Genomic DNA, 20,985 nt, shown 5'->3' on the forward strand with positions numbered 1-20,985 from the left:
AGGGCATTTATCAAAAACATGCCCACATAAAAAGAAGAAAAAAACGGTGAATCAAATCTCGCAGATTATTGATCTTAGATCTTATGATATCGAGTTGTTTTTCTCTGAAACTGAGTCAAAACACTCAGATCTTGATTTCATTTTACAAGATTCAAACTCAACATCAGAAGAAGAACAAGTGTTTGACTCCTATAAAGTATTTACCCTACCAACTTCATCAATGTAAGTCACCCAGCCTCTTATTGAATTAAATTTTTTACATAGCAATATGACCGTCTTATCAAGGTCATTGATCACATTTATACGAATGTAGTATCCTTAATCCTTAGGCCAATTGTATTGCATCCCTCATGTTGGAAGCCTTACATGAAATTTCTCAAGGTTGCAAATAGTGAAGTATTTTCCATGGAAACCATAAGCAAAATGGTTAAGATCCAAATTTTTTCCAATGTGTTTGTGTCTCACAAGCCTCAAATTTGCCTGGGAATGATGCCATTATTGGTTTTGACCTAATCCAAAAGTTCTTAGAAAAATGAATCTTTTTACATCTTGATGGACTTCAATTTTCACAACATTTCTTTCCTTAGAGCAAAATCCAAAATTACTTCATGATCTCTCCAATTAAAGCAATACAACAACATATAGTTGAATATTCATGTGTACAATCTCATTTTGAATTCTTGCAAAAGTGTCTTTACCCTTTGTGGATGAGACTTGAGTTTTATGTCACACTACCATTCAAGAAAAATGAAGATGTAAATCCTACAAAGCAAGTCATAAAGGTCTAAATCTCGACTTTGCTCAAACAAGTTGAGACAGAGCTACAACAACTCCAAGATGAGAAGCTTATTGAGCCCATTAAATCCCCATAGGCTAAATCTGCTAGAATTTCCTGATTCCCATTTAACCCATACCTTCATGATACCATAAGGGTATGGGACAAGCCTGTCAGGGCAAACTAAAGACCATGGTATGTTTGGGAGAGTTAAGAGTAGGAAATCAAGCAAACTGGGGTATGACCAAGGCGCCTTCTCACTCACTCGAGCATTAGGTCCTCTTAGGTTTTCTCTTTGCCACTCAACTATTCTCTCACTTAACCTTTTATAGGGAACTAGTATAACTTTGTGAATGTTATTTTATTTTTAATTCAAATTATTCAATCACTTAATGACACATACTTTGAATACCTAATTAGGATATTCAAAACTTGGGTATAAATAATTTTATTAATTATACTGTGCATAAAATTATGTATATTAATAATGAGTATAAATATCGAGTACTAGTTTTGCAAGCTGTTTTGTCCTTTGCTAAATGTTGTTACTCTCTGGTCATATAGCTTGCATATTTTAGCAAGAAATTTTTAAGGAAGCATTGGAAGGATTTCCATAAAAGTTTAATCTTCTAAAACATTTTTTTTATTTTTTTAGGAGTATAGAGTGTCAGTTTCCTTTAATAGCCAAGAGGACATTCCATCACTATAACAGTGATAGAATTTTGAAGTGTTATTCTGAGTGAATAATGTACTTTTGTTTTTGTTTTTATGGTTGGCCTGTGCTTGTTATTGTAAGATGTTTTGTTTGGACTTAGGTTGTTTCACTTCGTGAATTCTATCATTATAGGAACTTTGATAAGCTTTCAAGAAGGGAAAATTTAGTCTTCTTTATTTGATAGTGCAAGCCTAGTTTAGTTGTGTGTTGTTTCTTACTTTCCTTGCTTGATAAAATATGAATAAATTGTATTTCTAGTATATTAAATTATATTAATGATACATGAATTTATACATATCATATATTCTATCTAAAAAATTACAAATAATATACAATTATGTAAAAGAGAAAACATATATTTAAAATATATGTTAACCTAGAAAACTATATATTTAGGATATATTTTAACATAAAAAATAATATATTTGAAATATATTCTAACATCTTCCCAAACTCACGTAGGCAAGAATTGAATTTATAATACAAATCAAGAGGTGATGGTGTCAATGATAGGATAATGATATAAGTATAATGAACTGATGAACTCATTTTTCCACATAAGAGAAAACATGAGTGTGCCAAAAAGAAAAACTGGCAAGAATGTTCAACTTTGATACCATGACAAAATATGAATAAATTGTATTTCTAGTATATATAACTATTTGAATAATATATAAATTTATATATATCGCAGATTCTATATAGGGAAATACAAATCAATATATAATAATGTAAAAAGAGAAAAGATATATTTAGAATATATGTTAGCCTAGAAAACCATATAATTAGGATATATTTTAACAAAGGAAGCAATACATTTGAAATATGTTCTAACAAGACGGATGAACATAGGTTGTTTCCATGAACTCTCTTTGGAGATCACGTTGCTTTGTTTATATATATTTTTACTTTAAGAAAAAAGATATGTCGTGATTGTGTGTTATTTTATTTTAAATTTAAAATCATCTAATCATATTATAATACATCATCATATGCATATTATACTTATTATTAATACATATAATTTTATTTACAATTAGTATCCATTTATATATCAATAATAATATAACAACATCCAATAGAGTTTATTTTATCCTTAATTTAAAATTAACTAATCAAATAATGGCGTACCTCTATTAATATATAAATTAATATTTATTATAAATATAAATAATTTTATTATTTATGGATTTGCATGGTTATTTATATTGATAGAGGTGGTGGAATGGCATGGTGTGAGCCACATAAAAAATGGACCACGGTGTTGCCTGAGTACGGTTGGTCCTTACCCTTTAAATTATTTGTAAAAATAATTTAACTGGATTTCAGCATAATTCTTCTATGTGGTCTACCTAGAAATAATTAAATATATAAAATAATTAATGTTTTCTAATAAACTCTTAAGCGAGAATTAAATAAAGAGTAATACTATATGTACTCATTTTGGATATATAAATATATATACACTCATATGTATCATTATATGATTGATTATTATTTTATTCTTAATTTAAAATTATTTAATCACATGATGATACATATAAATATATATATATTTGTATACCCAAAATAAGTACACATAATTTTATTGTTAAATAAACTTAAATGTCCGGATTTGAGCGTAATTCTCCTATGTGGCTGACTTAGAAATCGCAGCCAGCTTGGTGACCGTACAAAACGTTTCAAAATCAGAGCCTGCCAAAGGGATAGGACCATGATTTTCTATACATCCCAATGGTTGATTGTATGTATATAAAAAAATGGTCCTAGTTTTGGAAATTGGCTCTTTGAATCAATGAAAAGCCAATTTGTTGTTCCAAATTCAGAATTGATAAAGACCTCCCATCTTCTGCAGTACGAAAGGTCGATTCATCTATCGTGATCAACAAATTAGCTCTTTATCAATTCAAATTAATTCATTTGTCGTGATTAATAAATTAACTTTTCATCAATTCAAAGAGTTATAATGCATAAAAATGAATTGATTCTTTATTTTCATACACAATGAAACGGTTTTTATGACAAAAACTATATAAAAAAAATATATAATTTTTTAAAAATTATGCTGAAAAAATAAATTTTATTTTTAAAATTTTATTGATTAAATGATAATTATATTTTTAATATTGATAGTAAATTTAAGTTGGAATCCAAGAGTCTTTTAGTCTACAAAATCCTTAAAAATCAAAGCCTGCCAAACGCTGGAATCGCGGGACCATGACCGACCCTGCGGCTCACCTAAGGAAAGGGAGCGCGTGGGATAGACTCTGGTCGGTGATCACGTGCCGTAGATTGAATGGAAAGAGTGAGTGGATGGGCTAATAAATAAATAAAATATTATTGACTTTGACTTTTTAAAAGTGGTCAAATTCGCTTTGGTTCAATTACCAAATGACCCTCACTTTCCATCATAATCAAACGGTTAAGTAATATTTTTCATTTGATAAGAATAAATTATGTGTTTAAGAATTAAATTTCCGGAGATGAAGGATATCATTACTATCCTCTCTATAACCAATCAGCACCCTTGATTGAACATTAACTTATAATGATCTAAACTCTTTTCGTGGCCGAATGGTATTTCATGGAACTACCATTCTCATCTTTTAAGATCGTTAGTTTTAATATTTAAAAGGTGATTATAATATATTATTTAAATATTATAATTATGTTAATATGATTCATATTTCTAATAATTTTTTTCCTTATTTTCACTTTACTTCTTCAATTTCCTCTTCTTTTGTTAATTTTATTTATGTATTTTCATGTTAATTTTATATTGCTTGTTAACGTAGTAAAATATCATAGACTTTACTTTTTTTGGGTGGTGCTACAAAATCAAAATTTACATAAAAAATAATGTCATATTAATATGTCCTTTTGACCCATTTAAAGAAATTATAATATAAAATGGATTATAAGTTTTCAACGTGCATGCAGGACATTGATTATCTTGAAGAAATTTTAACATTAAAAATAAGGGAGAATTATAATTTTTCCGCTAAATTATAATTTATGGTTAATAAAATTAATTATTTTTTTAAGGCTAGATATACTGAATAGACAAATACCCTCTATAACTTTTATTAATTGTAAATAATATTTATCCGAACTATATTAACATATTTTCATCCTATTTTATAAAAAAATTAAAATTTAAAATCTAAATCAGTCACCAACAAAATATTATCGCCAATGACGGCAAAAATTACATTGGATTAATATGACTTTTAAAAAATATGAATAAATTATATTTCTTGTGTGTGTAAATTCATGTACAAAAAATTAGTATTTATACTAATATATAATGAGGTACAAAAAGAAAAAAAAATTAAAAAATTAATTTTTTGATTGTTTGATTTTTGTAATTGATGGACTGCTTAATTTATGAAATTGATTGATGATTGATTAGTGAGATTGTTTGCTTATTTGATCTTTGGGATTGATTGATGATTGTTTGCTTGATTTCTTGTTTGATTGGTGATATATTAGATATCTTCAACACTCTCCACAAACTTAAGGAGGCAAACCAGATGTCACTTGAGTTTGCTAAATAAATCAAAAAATTGTCTAGAAGGATAAAACTTAGTGAAAAAATTGGCGGCAAGTTGATCAACAAAAGAAACTAGATGAAAATGTAGAATGTCCTAAAGCAAAGGTTGTTGAACAAAATGACAATCTATATCAATATGTTTTATACGTTTATGAAAAATATCATTGTGAGTTATTTGGATAGCACTTTGATTGTCACAATAAAGATGAGTGGCAAATGTCTAAGGTACACCCATGTCATGCAATAACCATGGTAACCAAAGAAGTTCAAAGGTGGTGTCAATAAAAGCTCAATATTCAGCCTTGGTATTGGATCATGAAATGACAGACTACTACTTCTTATTGTACCAAGAAACCTTGTAATCCCCAAGAAAAAGGCTATATCCCATAGTAGAGCGTCTGTCAGTTGGATCACCAGTCTAATCAACATCAGAATAAACTTGCAATGCTAATGATGATAAGAAGGAGAAATGTAAGCCATGGAATAAAATGCCCTGACAATGAGTAGATCTAGGAGCTGACATGAAATGGTTGACAAGATGAACAACATATGCAATATTAGGATGAGTTACTATGAGATAAACTAAGCTTCTAACTAACTTATGATAGAGACTTGGATCTCGTAATAGTTCACCATTGGCAGCACGTTACTTGATATTCGTTTCTAAAGGCATATTGGTTGTTTTAACATTAATTGGTCTGACTCTAGAAAGAATATCAAAAGCATATTTAGCTTGTATGAGATAATACCCATAAGAACTTGAAGATACTTCAAGTCCTAAGAAATAACTGAGAGATCTAAAATCTTTCATTTCAAATTATTGACTTAAGAAAATCTTGAAATTAGAAATTTCTGTAAGATCACTACTAGTATAATCACGTTATTGACATAAAGAAGCAACAAAATAATGTCAAAAGTAGAGTTGTGAACAAATAGAATAGAATCATAAAAACTAGAAGAAAAACCTAATTGTCCAATAGCACTGCTAAATTTTGAAAACTATGCTTGTGGAACTTGTTTTAGTCCATATAGGGCCTTTTCTAACTTGCAAACCTTATTAAGAGGATGATCATACCCTAAGGAGGCTTCATGTAAATTTCTTCTATAAAATCTCCATTAAGAAATTCATTTTTAACATCCATTTGAGATAGATGTCAATGTTTGACAGTTGTAAATGCTTGGAGAGTTCAAACAAAATTGAGTCAAACAATGAGTGCAAAAGTCTCCTCATAATTAATGTCATACTCTTGGGTAAAACTTTTAGCCACAAATTGAGACTTATATCTTTCAACAAAGCCATCAAAGTGAGTTTTGATCTTGTAAACCCATTTCCAATCTATAAGAGACTTTCCACTAGGCAAATCAACAAGCTCCCAAATTTGAGTCATGATAAAAGCGTCAAGTTTTTGTGCCATAACTTGTTGCCACAAAAGATTAGAGGAAGCCTCACAAGAAGTGCAAGGTTCATGTAAGAAGGAGATGGTAGCATAGTAATGATAATCACGAAGATGAGAAAAAGTTGTTTACCCTAGTACAATGTAAATGATCTGTGAACTTAGGAAATGATCTTATTATGAGGTTTCCATAAATTGCTCAGACGTATGAGAAAGTTGTAAAGTAGGGTTACTTGAGGTACCTGTAATAAAATTTGGAAATAGCTCTAAAGACAAATATGTGAATAAGAGAGTCTTAGGTTAATTTGCAATGTCATAGGATACAATGTCGGAAAACCTCTTATGTTCCAAAAATGTGACATGTGAGATATGCACACACCTAGGAATAAGATCATAACACCTATAATATTTATGTTCAAAACTATATCCAAGAAAATAACATAATCTAGACTAAGGTTCAAGTTTCGTTCTTTTATGAGGATAGAGATGAACAAAACATGCACAACCAAATATATGAAACAATGTATAATGTGAAGGATTAGAAAAAGATGCTCACAAGGAGTCTAATTACTAAGGATAGACGAAGGCAAATGGTTGATGCTATAAATAGTAGTGAATGTTGTTTCCCCTAAAAACTGCTTTAGAATGGATGAAACAATAAAAAGAGTACAAATAGTTTCAAGAATGTCTATGTTTTTGCTCGATTTGACCATTTTGTTGGGATGTACTTGGACATGAGTATTAGGGTAGAGTGTCATGATCCTTTAGAAGAGTGAGTAATCGAGTGTCCCTGTATTCCATGGCATTATCAGAGCAAAAAATGTTAATGTTTCTAGAAAATTGAGTTTTGATCAATTTGGCAAACTCATTATAAACATCAAATAGATGACAAAGATTATGTAAAAGATAAATCCAAGTAAATTGTGAATAATCATCTATAAATATAATAAAATATTTTGAACCTCTCATAGTTGTAATAGGTGGAGGGCCCTAAATATGTACAAGATCAAATGGTGAAGAAGTAATAAAATCACTTTTATTGAAAAGCAAACTAAGATGTTTACCAAGTTGACAAAAACATATAGTCAAAATCTTCATGTGCAATATATCTTAATAATCTTGATGATGACAATGTTTTGAGATGAGACTTAAACACATGACCTACCCAGGAATGCCAAAGACTCAAAGACACATTAGACTAGGTAGATACAACAACATTAGTCACAAGAACATAAAACAATGTAAGCTTAAATAATTGCCCTACTTTACAGCTTTTCCTAGTTGTCTTACTCATTTATGGATCTGTATAACATAGCCATTATTAGAAAAATATAAGTTCAATCTAAGTTCACATAATTGGCCAACAGATTAAAGATTTAAGGAAAGTTTGAGAACAAGGTAAGTGTTTGGAACAAAGAGATATGTAGTAGAGATAAATCCTATATCGCTTACTTGCATTATAAATCCATTAGCAATTTGAATGCTAGAAATATTATTAGTTAAGGTCTTGAATGAAAATAATGATAAGGAAAGAGTTATATGATTACAGTAAGTAGAGTCAAGATACTAGGAAGTATTACTTGTGGTGTTAGAAATTGCAAAAATATAAGTAAAAGTAGAAGAACTAGTACCAACTCAAGTGAGAGTTTGAGTGATAAGTGTCTCAATGTTAGCCTTTGATAGAGTATGTGTGCCAGAGGTAAGTGTGGGTGCATATCTTCAATAACAATAATGACAAAATCGAGATGGAAACTCTAATTTAAATTATGTGTTGATTCCATTTTCTTAAATTAGAGTTCCTTTTATCATTAGAATGGCATTCCTCATATGTATGTCTATTACGATGACAATAAGAGCAATATTTTGAGGAATTAGATGTAGGTTTTGTAAACTATGAGGGAGTAGCAAGAACTGTATCTAAGAGATAGAGTTTTCGATTTGCATATATGTTTCTTCAAAGATTAATTCTATTATAGATATATCCAATGTTGATAAAGGATGGCGATCTAATAGTGAAACTTGAACTGATTCAAAATCTTCATGAAGAGCCATAAGAAACTGAGTTAATCATTATTTTTATCATGATATTGATACAAAGCTCAATGTCATCATCTTGTATTTTATCATGACGAGAAGATGAAAATCTCTTTATCACATCACCGTCGTCGCACTAAGAGAAAGAGAAGGTCAGAGACAACGTTAGAGATGACATCAAAAGATGTAGTTGAAGAATGGAGGTGAAACTACTATTTCTGAAAGATATAGAAGACGACTGAGTTTTAAAAAATATAAAAACCCTAGGTTTGGAGGTGAACATGTTACTTTTCAAAGTTTAAAAACTTTTAAATAAAGATGAAATATTAGTTTCTAAAACCTGGGGAGGGGGGAAGAGTAATAAGTTTTATAACTTTTTAATATAAATAGTAAAATAACTATTTTACCCTTCTCTTTAACAGAAAAAATTAACAGAAGTTTGTCTATGGGTGAGAAAAGGGGTTTTTCATCTCCAGTGGATATAGATTTGAGAATGGCCTAAAAATTAGGTAGGAAATAATCTTTTCCCCTATTCTAAATAGTTTAAATTTATTACAAAATTTTTCTAAATCAAATATATATTTACTAAAATTATACCTTTAATAATCTTTATTACAAAATTGCTACCCATCTTTTAACCCTAAACCTAAATCTCTCTTTTTTTCACATATTCTACTCTACTACCGCACACCTAATCATCATCTATTTCTATTTTCTCTAATCGTTTGTAGTTTCGCTGTCTTCTTGATTTTAAATTCCATTTTCTTCATGTTTGCTTTGAACTCACCATTCCATCGAATCTAAACATTCTATCATCATCATTATTGTTGTCAATCATCTTGTTGGTAAGTCATTTTCCTTCCTCTTCATTCCGATTTGTTTTTATTTATGAGTTACAATGGCTTCCTTCCTAGTTTAGGAGGGAAGTAAGGAAGAAATGTCAATTCTCTCTCCATAGAATGTGAATGGTGGGTTAGATTTTGGTTTCTGGAACACTTGTAGATTTTCATTTTTATTAAATTGCATTTTATGAGCTTTTGTCAATTGAGTGAAATGTGAATAGGGATGGTTAGGAAGATGAAGACATAATATTTTATTTATTTAGAAATGATGAAATGAAGAATGTGCTTAACCATAGAGACTTGATAAAATTTTTGTGACATGAAATGTGCATAATATATTTGAAAATGTTTCAAATGGATCTTTGTCAATAAGGAAAAAAAATCCGAAGAGAAATTCTTACAAATTAAGTTATAATGGAGAAAAGAAGATACCAAATCTTTGGTTATAAAGAATGAATATTAGCATATATATTGACAATAGAGACAAGATGCAATTTTCATAGTCTATTATGAAATTATTAACAAAAAAAGATTATCAAAAAAAGTAATTTTGAAACTATTTTAGTGTGTTATGCTAGACAAATGGTTGCAATGATAAACAATTTTACTTAATTTTCTTCAACCATTGTGAACTTCTTGAGGGATCTTACTGTGTAAACTTCTTCGGTACTTTGGGGTTTTTGATTTTGACATAATCAAACTTAATCAAAGATAATTATTTTGGGATTATAATGGTTCATGTTTTATTTTGGGATGGTGAAATTAGTTTGTTGATTGTGATTTGCATTATGGATTTTAATATTTGTGTTCTATATTAACTTATATTTTAAATTATGGATTATTTGATAGGAATGTCTATTAAAAACTCCTCGGTTAATAAAAGAAAAAACATTGAAGATGTTAATATTCAAAATTCTCAATCCTTTAAAAAATTAACATCTTCTGAAAGTGGTCATCATACTACAACTCTAATAGGAAGTAATCAAATGTAATTGATTGTCGATGAAAGTAATAAATCAAGTCAAAAGATGGATAGTCTTGTTCAAACCCTATTCAAAATATACCTAACAACTCTCTTGTTACTGGTTCTATTGGAAGATGTAAATCAATTGTATGACAACATTTCAAGAAAGTAAAGGTTAATGGAAAAGACAAGGAAGAGTGTAACTATTGCTATAAACAATTGGTAAGTGGGGGAAAAAATGGCATTGGACATTTACATGATCATCATAAAATTTGTCAAAAGAGAAAATATCATGATGTAGCATAGAAGTTGCTTGTGAGGTCTTATAGAGAAAATAATAAATTGACATTATCCACTTGTCAATTTGATCAAGAGGCAAATAGAAAAAATCTTGTAAATATAATTATACTGCATAAGTATCCTTTAAGTAGAATAGATTTGTGTGGGTTTATGAGATTTTGCAACACCATTCAACCTTTGTTCAAGATAGTCTCTAGGAACACCATTAAGAAGGATGTAATGAACATTTATGATGTTGAAAAAGGCAAGACAATAAAATTGTTAAACAAAAATTTGGGGAGAATTGTAATCATTTGTGATTTGTGGACTACAAACAACCAAAACAAATGGTATATGATTATTATAGCCCACTTCATTGATAACGAATGAGAGTTACAAAATAGACTTATAAAGTTATTTTTTGTATGTTTAATGTTTTTTAATATATTCTGTTTATATATATATAATAAACATTTTTCTATTTAAATTATAGGTTTGTTTATGTTCTTACCCCATTTATAAAAGATATGATTTTTGAGGTATTGATCGATTGTTTTTTTGAGTGGAATACTGATAAAAAATTGTCCACATTGATTGTGGACAATTGTTCCATTAATGATGCAATTATTGATGACATCTTAAATAAATTACCACGTTCATCATTTATGTTTTATGATTCATTATTTTATATGCGTTGTTGTGTTCACATTCTCACTTCAATTGTTCAAGATGATTTATCTATAATTAGTGATGAAGTTGCAAAGATTCGAGAGAGTGTTGCTTTTTAGAGAGCATCACCTAAAAGGGAGCATTCAAAATACAAAGAAGTTGTTTCTTAATTATAAGACTTGTTGAAACTCAACTTATCTTATACTTAATTTTGCTTTAATTTACAAAGAAGGTTTTTTGTCGATTAAAGCTTTGTGAGCCATACTATATATGTTTACCAATAGAGAAAAAGTGGGACTTGACATAAGATATTTATGAGAAATTGGAAATATTTTACAATGCTATTATATTATTCTTTGGCACCAAATTTCCGACTGCAAATAAATATTTTTCTAAAATTTGTTAAATTAAAATTCATTTAACAAAATGACTCATGTGGGAGAATGCCATGATAAAGAAGATAGCTGCACAAATGGTTGAAAAATTTAACAAGTATTGGAATGTGATTCGTGGTGTTATAGGGGTGACCATTGTTTTAGACCTTATATTCAAAATGAAATTATTAGATTATATATTTCTTTTGATATATGGAGATGATGATAAAAACAAAATAATCAGAATTCAATAGTATTGTTGTGATTTACTTTATGAATATAAACTTGAACATATAAGTAGTATAAGTCAAACTTTATTTGCTTCATCTTTTTCAGAATCCAGTTTTTGTGGTGATGAGGAGTACCTAACAGATTTTGATATGTTTATTGAACAAGAATCAAGTAATATCCAGAGAAAGTCAGAATTAAAATATTATTTAGAGGAGCAACTTTTATTTAGGAGTTTGAACTTTGATATATTGACTTAGTGAAAGTTAAATGGGCCTAAATATCCAACCCTGAGAAAGATTCCTCGAGACATTCTTGCTATTCTAGTCTCTACTACTGCTTTTGAGTCTGTTTTTAGCATTGTCAAAAAGGTAGTAAGTCCAAATCGTAATAGATTTCATTTAGGTATAGTAGAGACATTGATATGTTCTCAAAATTGGTTATGGATTGGCCTAAAAGATAATAAAATGAATTTTTATTTATTTTAATATAAAGTTAATAATTATTAAATTTTGTTAGTCTTTAATTTTTTTTTAAATTTTCTTTAAAGGTGAAGAATTTTATTCGACAATCTACAATAATAATGATTCAGAAGATAATATGTATTCTTATTAATCTTTTTAATCAAATCAAATAATTAATTTTATTTCAAGTGATTGAAGTATTGGTTTTTAAAATATTGTAAGAATTCATTATCTATTTTTGTATATATTATAGTTGATAATTGATGACATGGACTTAAGTTTCATTGTCCAATCTTGACGTTTGACATATAAGTAGATTTCGATTTTTCAGTATATTTCAATTAATTTTATATTTTTAATTGGAAGATTAGTTGAAATATTAAGGAAAATAAAAACATAAGTCATAAACCTAAAACATAATAAAAAGATTACTTGAACACAACTCAAAATAATCAATTCCAAAATTTACTGATTGATTTGTTGTATTTTGTGTTATTCTACTTGAATGTAAGAGGGATTTGGAAAGGTACTGTGGAATTGTGCTTCAACTATTCACCTATGAGGACTTATTTTGTTACTTTATATCAACATGAAAAATTAATAAAGATATCATAAAAAGCAACTAATAAAAGGATTAATTATTGCATATTGTTAGATTTTGTTAATATTATTGATTTTTTTTAAAAGAAAATTTTGTATTTGAATTAAAGTAACAAGTGAATATTTTGTAGCTCTGATAGAAAAATATGATTTATTTTAGAAAAATATGATTTATTTTATCTATTAAAAAATATAAAAAATTGAAATTTATATTTACCAGTACGGAGAGCAAATTTTTTCCTACGAGAACAAGAAAGGGATAGAGATTTTTTGTTATCCTGTAATGGGGACGGGATTGATATCCCTTCCCCACTGCCATCCCTAATTATGGATAATGGTAAAATTATAAATTGACAGTTAGGTTTTATAGACTAAATTGTAAATTTATGAAACTATAAACAATTCAAACTATTATATATTTTTATTTAAAAAAATAGATTTAAAAATTGTTATTTGACCTTTATAACTTAAATTTTTTGTTACCAGAATCTATTTATTCAAAAAGTAATTTATACTGTCAAAAAATAGAAAAAAGAGCAATACTATATATACTCATTTTAGGAACATAAATATATATACATTTATATGTGTCATCATATGATTAATTATTATTTTATTTTTAATTCAAAATCATCTAATTACATGATGACACATATAAATATGTATATATTTATGTACCTAAAATAGATACACATAATTTTATAATAGAAAAAATGTTTTACGGCCAAACTTTTAGGTGAAATTTACCTTTTTGTTGTTTTAGACATTTGTAATATATCAATTTAACCCTTCTTAAATTTTAAAAATTAACTATCAAACCCTTGGATTAAACCGTTTACAAAAACTAAAGATTAAATTCATCTCATTCGAAATTTTAAACTTAAAATTAGTCAATTAATAAATATTTCGAAGACTCATTAATTTATATATTGAACTAAAACGGCAGCGATAAAACGGAAATTATGATTTAATTAATTTTTAAGCCATATTTAGACACGTAGATCTAACAGAGATCTAGAAATTGCCACGTGGAACGAAAATTCCTCAAGATTTAAAATTAAAAAAAATTAAACGAGGACCAGGTGGATGCAATCGGACGGCGGGGAGCGCTTGAGGTGGAGATAGAGATTTAAAGGAGAAAATGAATATCAGCAATAAAACAAAAAAAAAAAAAGGAGAGAAACGTTTTTTTAGAAAGAGAAAATAAAACAAATCTTTTCGGGTCTGACGGTGACGTTTTGGTTCAAAAAAGCGTCCAAGTTCTCTTCATGTAAGAGTCTGGGTCCCGCTCTCCACCCTTTCTTTTCCATTCTCCTTTCATACTAAAACAACGGCGCTTCCTTCCAGCTGCGGATCAGACATAATTCATCTAATTTCTCTTCTTTCAACTGTTTTCTATTTTTCTTTAGCTTCTTCTTTGTATTCATAAAAGGGAAATAAATAATAGAACGGGTATTCTTGTTGTGTTTTGGTGGGTGCTTGAGTTGTGTTTCGCCGCCCGCCTGTTGTTTTGTATCAGCGCTTTAAGCGGAGCGGGTTGGCCGGGTTTTATTTGCTGGTTTTGTTTTTAATATTTATCATTTGTCTTTGGAGTTTGTGGGTTTTGTTTTTTTTTTTTTTCGTTTTTGCTTTTGGGTTTTAAAATAAACAGCCGCTGAACTGGGGCTCTACATGTGTTGTGTACAAATTATTGCTTTATCAATGGCTTTAAGTGATGAACTTTACTGTGAAATATGAAAACCAGTCTTGAATTTGTTCAATACGTCTCTGCATGTCGAAGAAAAGATAAGATCTGAAGGTGCGTTTGATTTTAAATCTGGATTTTTTGGGTATATCTAATATTTTTTACTTGCATTTGGTTTTATTCGAGTAGAATGCTGGCTTGGTTTGCCGTGTTGTTTTTTATTTCTTTGTTTCTCAAACAAAAGAGAAAACTTTATTTTTTATTCCTTTCTCCTTTTAGGAGGGATCTTCGGCGTGGCTTTATTTATTTAATTTTATTTTTTGATGAGAAAAGAGACGTAGTTTTCTTCATTACTGTACTGTGCTATTTGGAAATATATGATGAAGATATAATATTTAAAATGAGAATTAGATAGGAAAAGTTAATTAAAGTATGAACCGTAGAGGGTATTTATTAGTTTTTCGGCGTTCTTTGTGTTAGATCTCAATTTAATGCTAATTAATTCTTATTGGTATTAATTTAATTGGATTTATTTCTTGCTTTTCTGTTTTATGCAGGAAATGAGAATTGAAGATTGGGATGTTGATAATGCTTTATTTGTTTGTTGGTTTGCGAGGTTGTGAAAGATTGAGGATAAACTGTTGAAAATGGACTGAAGACGCTGGCAGTCCAGTTTTGGATGCAATGTTAAAGGCATTAGCTACTGGGCTGTTGATTTTTTCACTCCTAATATCGGTATCTGTGGCTGACAACGGCTTTCCGAGATGTAATTGCGATGATGAAGGGAGTTTTTGGAGCATTGAAAGCATCCTTGAGTGTCAAAAAGTGAGTGATTTCTTGATTGCTGTGGCCTACTTTTCAATTCCGGTTGAGCTGCTTTACTTTGTTAGCTGTTCAAACGTACCATTCAAATGGGTCCTCTTTCAGTTCATTGCCTTCATTGTTCTATGTGGAATGACTCACTTGCTCAATGGCTGGACCTATGGACCTCACCCATTTCAGTTAATGTTGGCCCTTACCGTGTTCAAGATCCTCACTGCCTTGGTCTCATGTGCCACAGCTATAACTCTCATTACTCTCATTCCATTGCTTCTCAAAGTGAAAGTTAGAGAATTCATGCTGAAGAAAAAGGCTTGGGACCTCGGTCGAGAAGTTGGGATTATAATGAAACAGAGAGAGACTGGATTGCATGTTCGTATGCTTACACAAGAGATTCGCAAATCTCTTAATAGGCACACAATCCTAGATACAACTTTAGTTGAGTTATCCAAAACTCTGGGTTTGCAGAATTGTGCAGTTTGGATGCCTAATGAGATCAAAACTGAGATGAATTTGACCCATGAGTTGAATGGTAGGAACTACTTGGATTTGTGTAATTGTTCTATACCGATTACAGATCCAGATGTTAAGAGAATTAAGGGTAGTGATGGTGTGACTATCCTTGAGCCTAGCTCAGCACTTGCCACCGCAAGTAGTGTAGAGTCTTGTGAACCAGGTCCTGTGGCTGCAATTAGGATGCCTATGCTCCGGGTTTCAAATTTTAAAGGGGGAACTCCAGAGCCATTCCAAGCGTGTTATGCAATATTGGTTTTGGTTCTTCCAAGTGGACAACCTAGAACTTGGAGCAATCAGGAACTAGAGATTGTTAAGGTGGTTGCTGATCAGGTAGCTGTAGCACTCTCTCATGCTGCAGTGCTTGAAGAGTCTCAGCTCATGAGGGAGCAATTGGAGGAGCAGAATCGAGCTTTACAACAGGCACAGAAAGATGCTATGATGGCAAGCAAGGCTAGAAATGCATTTCAGAAGGTAATGGGTGATGGGATGAGGAGGCCAATGCACTCAATTCTGGGTTTGCTTTCGATTATGCAGGATGGAGAGATGAATAATGACCAAAAGATGATTATCAATACAATGATGAAAATCAGCAATGTTCTTTCGACTTTGATAAATGATGTGATGGACATTTCAACGAAGGATGGTGGAAGGTTCCCACTTGATATTAGAACTTTCCGGTTACATGCCATGATAAAAGAGGTGGCTTGTCTTGCCAGGTGCTTGTGTATTTATAGGGGCTTTGGTTTTTCAATTGAGGTTGAGAGGTCCTTGCCTGATCATGTCATGGGTGATGAGAAGAGAGCTTTTCAGGTGATTTTGCATATGGTTGGGAACCTATTAAATGGCAACAATAGAGGAGGGACTATAATGCTTCGAGTTGTCTCAGATGGTGAAAGTCAGGAGAGGAATGATCAAAGATGGGCAGTCTGGAGACAAACCTCATCTGACAGGGATGTATATGTCAAATTTGAAATTGGGATGCACAATGTTGGTTCTCAATCTGAGTGCTCTTCTTCAGAGGGACAGCTTTGTGCTAGAAGAAGTGCCAGTGATGGAATTGAGGACCGTTTGAGCTTCAGCAATTGCAAAAAGCTAGTGCAGGTGAGAAGGGTAATTAATGTTTTTTGTCTTTTCATATATATGTATCTAGGAAGCTGATTATACTTGAATCATTCAACAATGGTAGTTTATAACTTTTGCTCTTTGACAGTAATTGTTTCCTTTTATTTGAGAAATACCACAATAAACCTCTATCTTCAATTATGGTGGTAAAACCGTTCATATGACCAGACTGGTTCCATCTCAGATCATTTTGGTAGATTCTACAAGGACCATTGTTATGAACTTCAAGAAATATAAGTGATCCATTTAGTCTTCTTTTTTCTTATTTTATTACCAATAAATATTTTGTAAATTTTATTATCGAGCGATATTTTAGATTATCATGTTTCTTCTGATATTAAGTATATGCTCGAAGAATGCAGCTTTTCTTTTTTATTTATGAATAAAATTAGCCCACATTTGTTACATATATAGGTCATTATTATTGCTTGGTTGACTTGTTAAAATCCAACTAAAGTATTGATCTCAGTAGCAATCCATCTTACTGCAATACTTGTGCACATGTGACTATTTAGAGTAAGAAATCAGACAATGATACTGTTCTAAACGTATATGAGAATATTACTGCAATGTTAACTTATACGACCAAGCTGTTCAAATTTGTTAGAGGTTTTAAAAGTGTTAGTTCTACAATGTATAACTTGGGATATAGTGAAAATCATTTAGCTCTGACTATATTCTTTCATTTATTCGAACAGTTTATAATAATTTTTGTTTCCTTCTTATTGGCAGTTGATGCAAGGGAACATCTGGGCTGTCCCAGATTCTTGTGGTTTTACTCAAAGCATGGGGCTTGTTCTTCGGTTTCAACTACGGCCATCCATTGCAATAGCCATCTCTGAATCTGGCGAATCTTCAGAGCATCCACAATCCAATTCTCTTTTAAGAAGCTTGCAGGTTTTATTAGCAGACAGTGATGATGTGAATAGGGCTGTGACCCGGAAGCTGCTTGAGAAGTTAGGTTGCAATGTATCTGCTGTTTCATCTGGATTTGAATGCCTTAGTGCCATTGGCCCAACCACATGTTCATTCCAAATTGTTATTTTGGATCTTCAGATGCCTGAGTTGGATGGATTTGAAGTTGCATTGAGAATTCGGAAATTCCAGAGTCCTAGTTGGCCATTGATTGTGGCCTTGACAGCAAGTGCTGATGAAGATTTGCGGGAAAAATGCATGCAGGTTGGCATGCATGGTGTCATTCGAAAACCAGTTTTGCTGCAAGGAATTGACAATGAGCTTCGAAGAGTCTTGCTGCGGGCAAACGAAGTGTAAGTTACCATATTGCAGCTATCTTTGAATCTATTCTGGTGACAATCTCAATGAAATTAGCACTGGCACGATTTTGCCTCCCCCTAAAAACCCACCATGTCCCAAGCACGCAAATGTTACATACAGTACATTCACAGTAAGAAAGTATACAAGTTTAGCTCTTTTTCTCTTTATGCGGAGTTTAGATGAAAGCCATGAACATAACATTAAAGATTTTTCTCTTTTTATACAAACACTAGACTAAAGCTGACCCATTTGTGTAAATGGGTCGAATTCGCATTGTCTTCTTGTAACACCGTTCAGAAGTCACTCGACGCAAACACACTTCTTATGAGATTCAAGATGGAGACAAAGTTCAAGGGTTTGCTCCCTGAAGGTGAATTTTGTACACAAGACGTAGTTTTATTTACAATAAAACTATGCATGTTAACTTTAAATGCGTAAATAAGTATATTTGTAAATAAGTATATTTGATAAATATTATCAAATGATTGAATGATTTTAAATTAAAAATATTATAGTATTTTTTATGTATTCGAGAGTGTATGCTCTAGACATTAAAATGGGGAGGATGTTTCATGAAGAGAGCCATGCAGGAATCTCAGAATTACGAACAAACACAAGTTTATTTTGGTTTGAATTCAATCAGAGACAGGGCACGTGAGAGGTGGACCCAGAACAGACACATCTCAACCCCAGCCCTTTAATTGGTTTCAATATGAATTCTATATTATGATGAGAGGACTTGACGATAGATCCTTTTGGAATATTGACCAAATGAGCGAAGCAAATTCTTGTGGTTTGGCATCTATCGCTTTTGCCGTTCAATTCCTCCAGCTAAATTTATTTCCCTGTCGGCTGGTATTCGTCGTGGGTGTTTCATTACCCATAATACCCTAGGTGGAATGACTATTTTTCACCAAAAGAAAACGATAATTTTTATTATTTAAATTTAAGTAGTTTATTTTTTATCTTTATATTAAAGATACCGGTAAAATTTATTAATTCATTTTTTATAAAAAAGCAAAAATATCATATATTTTTATTAAAATTATATAATAATTTGTACCAAAATATTATAAAAAATTAATTCACGTAGTTAATAATTATAAAAACAAAAAATTATAAAGAATCAACGACAAGATTGTTTCTTTTCCGTTGTTGTCACCCTTACATCATTGTTAACAAGTATGTTAATTTCTGATGTGTGAATGAGTCTTTCTATTGTTGTTTGCATTTTCAACCTTATGCATAACTTCTTGATATTAATGTTTTGTTTATCATCAATTTAATCTAGATCTTTCAGATCTCACTCAAATTTGCCTTGTTTTGCCCAAATTCGTCCTTGATGAGCTTTGATTTGATTGGATCTTATTGAATCTATCAACTTTAAAACATCTCACTACCTATAAAAGTTTCAAGAGCGACCAAATCCACGACTCCTTTTGAGTCTTTTCCGACAACCAAGAAATGAAAAATGAGGGAAAAAACTAGTTTAGAGGGAAGAAAAATATAAAATAATTGAAAATATAATTTGTATGGGTGTAAGTGATATTACCTATATATATATATATATATATATATATATATATATATATATATATATATATATATATATATATATATGTATACAATTTTGATTATATAGTTAGATATACAGATTATGTATTATCGTATACTTAAATAATTTTGAATTAATGATAAGATAATAATCAATCACATGATAATATATTATTTATATATTTAATTATATACTTAAAAATATGTATATAAAATATTAATGTTTGGATAAATGAATCATCCCTGACTTTTTATGATTCGAATTTTAATTTTTACTTCTTACAAATTTAAAATGTTGGGAATCTAAACTTTCTTTAGATAGAGTTTAGAGCTCCTGGACAAAACCATTGGTCCTCGGGCCATTCAGGTTTGAAGTTATCACCCCATGTTAATTTGTAATTCTATTCTTGAGTTTTCTATAATATTATTTTTTTAATCACTTTTTATGTATTACTCGGACCTAAAGGTGTAATTAAACTGAGATGAGTTGAATATTGTTCCTCTCAAACTCATTTCGATAATCTTAAAGGTGAATTCGAGCTTGTTAAAGAAATGGCTGATTCAAACTTGGCTAAAAAAAAATTATATTAAAACTTTTTAATTTTTAAAAACATATTATATTTGAATTTTATAACATAGATATCTATCAATTAACCACCCAAATTCAAAGTTTGAGATTTTGTAAGTAAAAGATTTAAATGGTTTATTGATATAATACTTAAACTAAGTTGTAAACTTGCATACTCGTCAAGTCAATCAATATTAAATTCGGGTTTAGTTTAATGGCCAAATTTAAATGATTCAAACTCAAACTCAATTTAAATTGAATTATAAATAGCTCGTGAGCAACTTGTCTTGTTAACACTCTCACTTGAATTAGCTGAAACCAAAGCGGTAATTTTCAATGCAAATTCTTCTTTCCACTTTGGGTATGCTTTTTTTTTTTTCTTCTACATAAAATATCAGTATTTTGACTTGTTAGTATGATTGAATACTAAAACAAGCTTTCCATACAACAGTCCTTACATATTTCAACTTTTTTTTTTCGTATGTTTTCAAAACAACTTTTATGCTCACTTCCCTTAGGACTTGAGTAATTAGACTCTGGTTAAATAAAGGGCAGA

The 20,985-nt window shown here is 30.2% G+C and overlaps 1 protein-coding gene across 1 annotated transcript; it reads left to right on the plus strand.

Annotated features, from left to right (window-relative positions):
• The first annotated feature begins 14,210 nt into the window (after positions 1-14,210).
• Positions 14,211-18,835, plus strand: LOC123211222 (ethylene receptor 2-like). Its single transcript, XM_044629813.1, has 3 exons — positions 14,211-14,689; positions 15,133-17,011; positions 17,765-18,835. The coding sequence occupies exons 2-3, from the start codon at positions 15,260-15,262 to the stop codon at positions 18,302-18,304; spliced, it is 2,292 nt and encodes a 763-aa protein (XP_044485748.1). The 5' UTR covers positions 14,211-14,689; positions 15,133-15,259; the 3' UTR covers positions 18,305-18,835.
• The last annotated feature ends 2,150 nt before the right edge of the window (positions 18,836-20,985 follow it).

Source organism: Mangifera indica, chromosome 3, assembly GCF_011075055.1.
Source record: "Mangifera indica cultivar Alphonso chromosome 3, CATAS_Mindica_2.1, whole genome shotgun sequence".
In the NCBI taxonomy this organism is placed as follows: Eukaryota; Viridiplantae; Streptophyta; class Magnoliopsida; order Sapindales; family Anacardiaceae; genus Mangifera; species Mangifera indica.